Below are 9,452 nucleotides of genomic sequence, written 5' to 3'. Positions count from 1 at the left end.
AGCCCCACAGCAAGGATGGTGGGGTTTGGGGTGCAGAGCCCCCCACCCTGCTCCCAGCCCCACAGCAGGGTTTAGGGGTGCAGACCCCCCTACCCCATTCCCAGCCCCACAGAAAAGATGGCAGGTTTTAGGGTGCAGAACCCCCAAACCCCACTCCCAGCCCCACAGCAAGGCCAGCACCTTTTGGGGTGCAGAGCTCCTCACCCCATCCCATCCCCACAGGAAGTTTGGGGATTTCGGAGCGCCCATCCCCACAGCAAGGCTGGGGAGGGTTGGGGGGGGGTCTCCCCCACCCAGGGACCCCCCCACACCCCACAGTGCAGCTGCCGCTTGGCCGGGCTGGCCCCCGGGGCCCGGCTGGCCGGAGTCGCCCCATTGCCTCATCGCCTGAGTCACGGCTCCGTTCCACCCCCCCACACCCCCCCCAGGTTTTCCAGTTCCCAGCAAATATTTACCCTCATCTCTGCAGTAACGAGCCCCCGCGGACACCCCCGGCCCCCAAACCCAGTCCCTGACACCCCCACCCCGGGCTGTGGGGGCAACGCAGCCCCCTCCCCAACCCTCAGCCACCCAGCTCCCCCAGGCACCCCCGTGACAGGTCCCCGACGAGCCCATAGTGGCTACGGGGCCACCAGCCTGTCCCCATCCCACGTGCCCTGCCCGGGGGGGTCCCTGAGGGCTGCCGTGGTGGGCAAGGGAGGTGGTCACGGTCCGGGGGACCCCCGTGCCCTCTCCAGGGCTGCCCCCAGGGAGGTTGATCCTGCTCCCACGTGACGCCGGGTCCTGATCTCATAAGAGCCTTTGGACCTGAGGCCAGAGCAGCCATGGCCACCCCCGCGCCCCGCACCGTCCTCGTCACCGGCTGCTCCTCCGGCATCGGCCTCGCCGTCGCCGTCAGGTTGGCGCAGGACCCCCAGCAGCGCTACCAGGGTGAGGAGCGGGGAGGGGACCCTTCCACGCTGACCCACGGCTCCACGTCCGTCCCGGCGAGGAGGGGACGGGAGCCCTCCGGGATGGGGCAGCGGGATGGGGAGGGTGCGGGATTTGGGGGTCCCACCGCTCCGTGCTCCCCCCATCCATCCACCCCTGGAACCTCTTTCTCCTTACAGCCCCCCCCAAGCTCGCAGACCCCCTCCTCAGCGCGCCCAGGCATCCCTGTGCCCTCCACCCACCACCCTGCCAGGTGGAGCGGAGCTGGGGACGTGGGGCAGCCCCACGGGGCACAGGGATGGCATGAGCAGCGCACAGCTGCGGGCGCACACGCATGTAACCGGCTGCACGCTCCCACCCGGCTGGGCACACACACACGCGTGTGGTCCCCACACGCCACCCTCGTCCCTGTGCCGCTCACTGTCACACACACACGCGTGTGTGTGTGTGTCCCCACAACTCCCACTGCCCCACCACCGACCCCACGCCAGGGCTGGGGATTAGTCCCGGGAGGGGGATTAAAGGCCGTGTTACCAAAGCAGCTTAAGGAACGTGCTCCCGGCTTGACCCTTCGACCTTGGCTGGCATCTGGGGTCCCCCTGACCGGGGCTGGGGCTCCCCGCAGTCATCGCCACCATGCGGGACCTGAGGAAGAAAGAGAAGTTGGAGCAGGCGGCGGGAGCGGCGCTGGGGAAGACGCTGAGCATCCAACGCCTGGATGTCTGCAGCGACAGCTCGGTGGCGGAATGCATGGAGAGCATCCCCGGGGGCCGCGTGGACGTGCTGGGTGAGCGGGATGGTGGGTGGGGCACCACACGGAGGTCCGGAGGGGGTCTCTGAGCCTCCCCCCCTCGTCTTGCCACAGTGAATAACGCCGGCGTGGGGCACGTGGGTCCCGTGGAGAGCATCAGCGTGGAGGAGATGAAGCGCATCTTCGAGACCAACTTCTTCGGGGCGGTGAGGATGATCAAGGCCGTCCTCCCCGACATGAAGCGGCGGCAGAGCGGGCACATCGTGGTCATCAGCAGCGTCATGGGGCTTCAGGGTGAGGCTGGGGGGCTCCCCGATGTGTGGGGGGGCCCCAATGTGCGGGGGGGTCTCGCTCCAGGGGGCGTCTCACCGAGCTCAGCCCCTCTCCGTCCGCAGGGATCGTCTTCAACGACGTCTACGCCGCCTCCAAGTTCGCCGTGGAGGGATTCTGTGAGAGCTTGGCCGTGCAGCTGCTGCAGTTCAACGTCTTGTGAGTGTGAGGGGGCGTTGGGGGACCCCCAAGGGCCCAAGGGTGGCGCTGGACACCCACCCCAAACACCCACCCCGGCCCCGCAGCGTCTCCATGGTGGAACCGGGCCCCGTGAACACGGATTTCGAGCTGAAGCTGATGGAGGAGGTTTCACGCTCCGAATTCCCCGGCACCGACCCGGCTACCGTACGGTATTTCAAGGACGTCTACCTGCCGGCTTCCCATGAGATCTTCACCACGCTGGGGCAGAGCCCCGCCGCTGTGGCCGAGGTGTGGGGCTGGGAGAAGTGAATTGGCTTCTGGGGGGCCGTTCCTGGCCCCACGCCGGCCCTGAGCCCCTCCGTTCTCCACTTGCAGGCCATCGTGAACGTGATCGGAGCCAGGCGCCCGGCTTTCCGCACGCAAACCAACCGCCTCTACACCCCCTTGGTGGCCCTCAAGTACGCGGATCCCTCGGGGGACCTGTCCGTGAGGACCTACTACCGCCTGCTCTTCAACTATGGCACCCTCTTCCACCTCAGCATGGCCGCCCTGCGGTGCCTCACCTGCGGCTGCTTCCGACGGAGGGTCACCCCGGTCTGAGCGGGGCACCCCAGGGTGGGGGGCTCGGTCCCTCCATGGTGGGGAAGGGTTTACAGCTGCGGCTCTGCGCCCCCCGCCATTGCCCACAGCAGGACACACGGACGGCACCGGCTGGATGAGTCCCCTGGGGTCTCAGAGCCGGAGAGGGGGGTGCTCTCCCAGCAGGATGATGTCCCCGGTGGGGCTGAGCCCTTTGCTGGATGGGGAGGAGGGAAGGGGAGCCTTGGGGAGTGGTTGGGGGGGGTCTTAGGGGGGTGTTAGGGGAAGTTGTGGGGTGAGGAGCTGGGGTTGGGGAAACCTGGGGGATTCTGGGGTACCTGGGGGTGTTGGGGAGCCTGGGAAGAGGGTCTGGGGGGGCTCTGGGGAGTCTGGAGTGTGGCTCTGGGAGACCTGGGGAGCCCAGGGGGGCTCTGGGGGACCTGGGGGGGCTCTGGGAGACCTGAAGAGCCTCTGTGGTACCTGGGAAGTCCGGAGAGAGGGGCTCCGGGGGACCTGAAAAGCCCAGAGAGGGGCTCTGGGGGACATGAGGGGTCTCTTGGGGACCTGGGGAGCCCAGAGAGGGTCTCTGGAGGACCTGGGGGGCCCCTGGAGGACCTGTGGAGCCCGGAGGAGGCCTCTGGGGGTGTTGATGAGCCCGGGGGCGGGGGATTCTGGGGGGGGGGTCCATTAAAGTCTGTGACTTCACATCCCACAGCCGCCCCCTCGCACTGACCTTCGCACCGGCGGCGAGACGGGACGGCGGGGCCGGGGGTTCGCTGGGCCGGGCCGGGGTGGGGTGGGTAGAGTCGGCCCCGGCCCTTCAGGCCTCCTCCCCCATGGCGGGAGCCGGGCCGGGGTGGGGATGGGTCGCCCCGGTGCTGCAGGCCCGGGACGGGTAGCGGGGAGGGGGAGCGGAACGGCGGGACACCGGGGGAGAGGGAAGAGGCCGCGTAACCATGGCAACGGCTGGCGGAACGCGGGGCGACGCTACGGGGAGCGGCGGGCAGGGACCAGCCGGAAGTGACGTATCGGAAGTAGCCGGAGCGGGCGGGAGGATGCGCACCGGAAGTGGCCGTGGCCACATGGTGGCGGCGGAGACGGCAGGATGGGGCGGCCGAGCAAAGTACGGGCCCGGGGGGAGCCGGGGACAGGGGGCGGGGAGAGTTGGAGTCGGGGCGTCCTCGGAGCGTGGCGGCTTCCTGGATCCCCCGGGGATCGGGCCCTCGCCGCGGGGGGCAGGAGGGGATGGGGGGGGACGACACCGGCTGTACCGAGGATCGGGGGCTTGGGCCCTCCCGGGGGGCTGGAGGGACCCAGCAGTACCGGGGATCGGGTCCTCCTGGGGGGCAGGAGGGGATGGGGGGGCCGGCTGTACCGGGGATCAGGGGCTTGGGCCCTTCCGGGGGGCTAAAGCGGCTGGGAGAGACCGGCTGTACTAGGGATCGGCCCCCCCCGCGGGGGCTGGAGGGAGCCAGCGGTACCGGGGATCGGGCCCCCCCGGGGGGGAGAGAGAAGGGATGTTGGGGCCGGATGTACTAGGGATCGGGCCCCCCCGGGGGGGCTGGAGGGGACAGGAGGCCCGGTTATACTGGGCATTGGGAGCTTGGGCCCTCCCAGTGGTGGGGGGAAGAGGGGACGGGGGGCCTGGTTGTATCGGGGATCGGGGGCTTGGGTCCTCCCGGGGGGCTAAAGGGGCTGGGAGAGACCGGCTGTACTAGGGATCGGGCCCCCCCGGGGGGGCTGGAGGGGACGGGAGGCCCGGCTATCCTGGGCACCGGGGGCTTGGGCCCTCCCAGTGGTGGGGGGAAGAGGGGACGGGGGGCCTGGTTGTATCGGGGATCGGGGGCTTGGGTCCTCCCGGTGGGGGGGGGGCTGGAGGAGATGAGGGGCCCTTTTATCCCGGGGATCAGGCCCTCCCAGGGGGCAGGAAAGAATCAGGAGGGGGTTATTCCCCCTCTCCCCACCGAGGACCACCCGGTGGTCCCTGACCATTCGTCGCCCCTCCTCCCCCCCTCTAATTCCGCCCCCTCCCCCCCCCCCCCAAAAAAAAGACCAAGAACCAGAAGAAGGAGCGGGCGGCGGCGCTGCAACATGCCCAGCAGGAATTCGGCACCGTCCCCCACTCCTTCGTCTTCCACCGCGGCCGCGTCGGCAAGAACGTGCGGCAGCTCATCACCGACGTGAGGAAGGTGATGGAGCCCTACACCGCCAGAGCCCTCAAGGTGAGCGAGGGGCGAGGGGGGGGGGACACACACACACGCACACACAAATCCCGCCCTGTCCTCAGCCTAAATCGGGGATTTCGTAACCGGGGAGGTGATTTTGGCACTGGGGGGAGGAGGGGGGGTTGTCTCAAGGGTTGGCCGTTTTGTGCCGCAGGTGCGGAAAAGCAACTCCCTGAAGGATTTTGTGGCCGTGGCCGGGCCCCTGGGGGTGACACATTTCTTGGTCTTCAGCAAATCGTCCTCCAGCATCAATTTTGTGAGTGGCACCACCACCCCACCACCCCCCCACAGCCTCTGGGTTTCCTTCCCCCCCCCTCCTCCGACTCCTGGGGTTTGGGGGGGCCCCCCCCGCAGCGGCCGTGCTCCCCCTTGGGGCGCCGGCGCCTTTTTTTGGGGAGGGAGGGGGGGTGTTTCCACCTTGTTTGCAGACGCAGGTGATGACAAAATCCCCCTGAGTTCACGCTGTGATTCTATGCAAAGTAAACGCACTGATGCGTCTGCGCCCGGCGAGGGGGGGTCAATCCCAGTGTCGGTGGCTTCCCCTGGCGCTGAGCACTGGTTTTGTTATCCATGTCCCCCCCAGAAGCTTTTCCGGCTGCCCGGTGGCCCCACGCTGACGTTCAAGGTGATGCAGGTGGGTGATGGAAGGAGCGCCCCCCCTCCCCGCCGCCTCTTCCCTACCGGCGTGAAGGGCAGCGTCTCGCCCCCTCCTCATCCTCCTGTTATGTGTGTGTGTGTCTGTGTGTGTGTGTGTGTCCCCCCCTTTCCAGTACTCGCTGATCAAGGACGTGGTGTCGTCCCTCAAGCGGCACCGAATGCACGAGCAGCAGTTCACCCACCACCCCCTCCTGGTCCTCAGCAATTTCGGGCTCCAACAGATCCAGGTCAAGCTGATGGCCAGTATGTTCCAGAACATGTTCCCTTCCATCAACGTCCACCGGGTAAGCGAGACTGGGTGGGGTGGGGGGGTGTTCCCAACGCTGCCGGGGGGGCGCCCAGCACCCATCCCACCTCTTCCTGTGCTCCTCGGGGTTCAATTCCACTCGATATATTTATCAACGATCCGGGTGCAGGCGTTGGAATTCCCAACTGGGAGGTGCTGTTGACTCTCTCAAGAGGCTTTGCAGAGGGATAAACTGGAGCACTGGGCTACGATTAATGGGATGAAATGAAATTAAATAAATCCGGATGCCGGGTTCTGCACAGGAGGGACTAACGCCGGGTATTTACAAGAATAAACTGGGAGAGAAGTGACTGGAGAAGCCGCCCTGCGGGAAGGGATGTGGGGGTGCTGGACACGTGGGAATGGTTCAAAGCTGCACCGGGGGAGGTTCAGACTGGATTTTAGGAAGCATTTCTTTACCCAGAGGGTGGTAAAACCCTGGGACGGGCTTCCTGGAGAGGTGGGAGATGCCCTAGGCCTGGCAGGGTTTGAGAGATGTTTGAATAATGCCCTTAAAAACAGGCTTTAACTTTTGGTGAGCCCTCCTCTTCTCCTCCTCCTCCTCTTCTCCTCCTCCTCTTCTCCTCTCTTCCTCTCTTCCTTCTTCCCAGGTCAACCTCAACAGCATCAAGAGGTGCGTGCTCATCAGCTACAACACAGAGACGCAGCTCCTCGATTTCAGGCACTAGTGAGTGTCGTGCTCCTGATTTTGGGGGGACGCCTTGCGCCCTGTGTCCCAGCACTGAGCTCTTCCTCCTCCTCCTCCTCCTCCTCCTCCTCCTCCTCGCAGCAGCGTGAAGGTCGTGCCCGTTGGTGTGAACAAAGCCGTGAAGAAACTGCTGCAGGAGAAGTTCCCCAACATGAGCCGCCTGGAAGACATCAGCGAGCTGCTGGTGAAGTGTGTGAGGGGACACCCAGGGGGACAAGGGTCCCAGAGGCGCCTTCCAGCCTGTCCCCAAACGCTTTCCTGTCCCTTGGCAGGGACATAAACCTGTCGGAGAGTGAGGCCGAGCAGGACGGGACCCACAACGTCCTGGAGCTGCCGCAGGCGTACGCCGGCCGAGGCAACATGAAAGCGCAGCAGAGCGCCGTGCGTCTCACCGAGGTCAGTGACGGCGGTGACGCCGCGGCTGCCATCGTCCCGGGGATACCATCGAGCCTGACCGGGGCTCTACGCATCCCCCCCCCCCCCCCGGTTCCCGCAGATCGGCCCCCGCATGACTCTGCAGCTCATCAAGGTGGAGGAAGGCCTGGCGCAGGGCAACGTGCTCTACCACAGCTTCAGTAAGTGCCGGAAAACACCGTCTCTGGTAAATCCACCGGCACGGGGGCTCCGACGGGGGCCTCTCACCCCCTTCCCCCCCTCTTGTTTTAAGTCCATAAGATGGAGGCAGAGGTGAAGGAGATCCTGGCGCGGAAGGAGGCGAGGCTGCAGCTGAAGGCGGAGCGGCGGCAGAAGCAGGAGGCGGACGTGGAGCGCAAGCGGCGGCAGCGGGAGGCTCACAGGTGAGGGTGGGATCCGGTGGGCTCAGGCTCCGGCTCCGGCACTGATCTGGCAGAGGGTGACACTGTGAGGGGTGGCTGCCACAGCAGAAGGCTGGGCCACCATCCAGCGAGAGCTGGACAGGCTGGAGAGTTGGGCAGAGGAACCTCATGATGTTCAACAAGGGCAAAGTGTAGGGTCTTGCCCCTGGGGAGGAACAACCCCCTGCACCAGGACAAGTTGGGGGTGACCTGCTGGAGAGCAGCTCTGAGGAGAAAGACCTGGGAGTCCTGGGGGACAACAGGATGCCCACGAGCCAGCAATGGGCCCTGGTGGCCAAGGAGGCCAATGGCATCCTGGGGGGCATCAGGAAGAGTGTGACCAGCAGGCGGAGGGAGGGAGGGAGGTCATCCTCCCCCTCTGCCCTGCCCTGGGGAGGCCCCATCTGGAGCACTGGGACCAGTTCTGGGCTCCCCAGTTCCAGAAGGACAGGGAACTGCTGGAGAGGGTCCAGCAAAGGGCTACCAAGATGATGAGGGGCCTGGAGCATCTCTCTGCTGAGGAAAGGCTGAGGGACCTGGGGCTTTTGAGTCTGGAGAAGAGCAGACTGAGGGGGGATCTGATCAACGCCTCCAAATACTTGAAGGGTGGGTGTCAGGAGGATGGGGCCAGTCTTTTTCCAGTGGTGCCCAGGGACAGGACAAGAGGGAACGGGCACAAACTGGAACAGGGGAAGTTCCATCTCAACATGAGGAGGAACTTCTTGACTTTGAGGGTGTCAGAGCCCTGGCAGAGGCTGCCCAGAGAGGTGGTGGAGTCTCCTTCTCTGGAGACATTCCAACCCCCCCTGGATGGGACCCTGTGGGACCTGCTCTGGGTGACCCTGCTCTGGCCGGGGGTTGGAGGAGACGATCTCCAGAAGGTCCCTTCCAACCCCACATCATTCTGTGACACGATGGTGACACCGCAGGGAGAAGAGCCTGGCAGGGATCCGGAGGAAACGGCAGCAGGATGGTGACAGTGATGCCGAGGATCCCGGTGCGCCGGAGCAGCAGGACGCAGCCGAAGAGTCGGAGGAGAGCGATGCCGAGTATTATCGGCAGGAAGTGGGCGAGGAGCCGGACAAAGGTGAGTCTGGAGGGGACCAAACCCCCCCCACCGTCCCCTCCTCCCGCTGACAGTGGCTGATGACGCAAAAAAACCTTGAGTTCTCTGTGATTTTGGTTCAAAGTAAACGCACTGACACGTCCGTCAGCCCCAACGCCGAACCCCCATCACCTCTTTTTCTCTGAACCCCCTTTTTTTTTCTCTCTCTCTCCGCCCCCCCCGCCAAGATCTGTTCCCCCAACGCACCAAGAGGAAGCGAAGCTCCTCAGGAGCTGCCCCGCTACGGAAGCGACGACGGCAAAGCCAAACGGAGCGTCCCGCCGCCCCCAACCCTCGCCCCACGGCGCCGGGGAAGCGGCGGAAGGGAGAACCGGCACCGAGGGACCCACGGCACCGCGGCGGGGGCAAGCCCGGGGCCACCGGCCGAAAGCTGCACCGAAAAACCGAGCGCCCGGCCCGGGATGGGGGCGGTCCCAGCTCCTCGAGACCAAAGGGGCGAGGAGGGAAGCTGCTGACAAAGGGGAAAATGATTTTCCGTCGGCCCGGACGTGCCAAGAAGGGGAAACGCTGAGGCACCAGCTGCCAGCCACGCGCCGAGACTGTGGGGGGAAGAGGAAATGCCCTCCTCCCCCCGCCCCCGTTCCTGCTCCTGTGCAATACACTGCTTGGAACGACCGCCCGTGGCTGTCCTGGGTTTGGGGGGGAGAATTGGGCTGGGGAGCAGCCCTGAGGAGAAGGGCTTGGGGGTGTGGAGGGGTGAGAAGCTCAACAGAAGCCCAGAAAGCCCCTGGCAACTTGGGCTGCATCCCCAGCAGCGTGGCCAGCAGGGCGAGAAGGGGGGGATTCTGCCCCTGTGCTCCACTCTGGGGAGTTCCCCCCCACCACCCAGAGCTGCCTCCAGCTCCGGGGCCATCAGAAGGACACGGAGAATGTTGGAGCGGGGCCAGAGGAGGCCCCAGAGAT

The 9,452-nt window shown here is 65.8% G+C and overlaps 2 protein-coding genes across 2 annotated transcripts; both read left to right on the top strand.

The window, feature by feature from the left end:
- Nucleotides 1-824: 824 nt before the first annotated feature.
- Nucleotides 825-2,752, top strand: RDH8 (retinol dehydrogenase 8). The gene is made up of 6 exons (XM_074165156.1): nucleotides 825-930; nucleotides 1,556-1,717; nucleotides 1,796-1,975; nucleotides 2,077-2,170; nucleotides 2,257-2,440; nucleotides 2,528-2,752. The coding sequence occupies exons 1-6, from the start codon at nucleotides 825-827 to the stop codon at nucleotides 2,750-2,752; spliced, it is 951 nt and encodes a 316-aa protein (XP_074021257.1).
- Nucleotides 2,753-3,788: 1,036 nt separating this feature from the next.
- On the top strand, nucleotides 3,789-9,165 carry PPAN (peter pan homolog). The gene is made up of 12 exons (XM_074165140.1): nucleotides 3,789-3,854; nucleotides 4,783-4,953; nucleotides 5,111-5,212; nucleotides 5,540-5,590; nucleotides 5,727-5,897; nucleotides 6,511-6,587; nucleotides 6,690-6,797; nucleotides 6,881-7,004; nucleotides 7,105-7,183; nucleotides 7,276-7,405; nucleotides 8,353-8,510; nucleotides 8,717-9,165. Exons 1-12 carry the CDS (start codon nucleotides 3,837-3,839, stop codon nucleotides 9,058-9,060), a joined length of 1,533 nt encoding a protein of 510 aa, XP_074021241.1. The 5' UTR covers nucleotides 3,789-3,836; the 3' UTR covers nucleotides 9,061-9,165.
- The last annotated feature ends 287 nt before the right edge of the window (nucleotides 9,166-9,452 follow it).

Source organism: Numenius arquata, chromosome 33 (assembly GCF_964106895.1).
Source record: "Numenius arquata chromosome 33, bNumArq3.hap1.1, whole genome shotgun sequence".
NCBI classification, from domain to species: domain Eukaryota; kingdom Metazoa; phylum Chordata; class Aves; order Charadriiformes; family Scolopacidae; genus Numenius; species Numenius arquata.
Note: the sequence above shows the minus strand (reverse complement) of the source record. Positions and strands in the feature narration are given on the sequence as shown.

Excerpts from the sequence above, each read along its gene's own strand:
- RDH8 (XM_074165156.1), top strand. The coding sequence starts at position 825 with ATGGCCACCCCCGCGCCCCGCACCGTCCTCGTCACCGGCTGCTCCTCC. Across the intron at positions 1,718-1,795 it reads GGGCCGCGTGGACGTGCTGG|TGAATAACGCCGGCGTGGGG; the intron begins GTGAGCGGGATG and ends GTCTTGCCACAG. Across the intron at positions 2,441-2,527 it reads GCCCCGCCGCTGTGGCCGAG|GCCATCGTGAACGTGATCGG; the intron begins GTGTGGGGCTGG and ends CTCCACTTGCAG.
- PPAN (XM_074165140.1), top strand. Across the intron at positions 6,798-6,880 it reads ATCAGCGAGCTGCTGGTGAA|GGACATAAACCTGTCGGAGA; the intron begins GTGTGTGAGGGG and ends GTCCCTTGGCAG. Across the intron at positions 8,511-8,716 it reads GGGCGAGGAGCCGGACAAAG|ATCTGTTCCCCCAACGCACC; the intron begins GTGAGTCTGGAG and ends CCCCCCGCCAAG.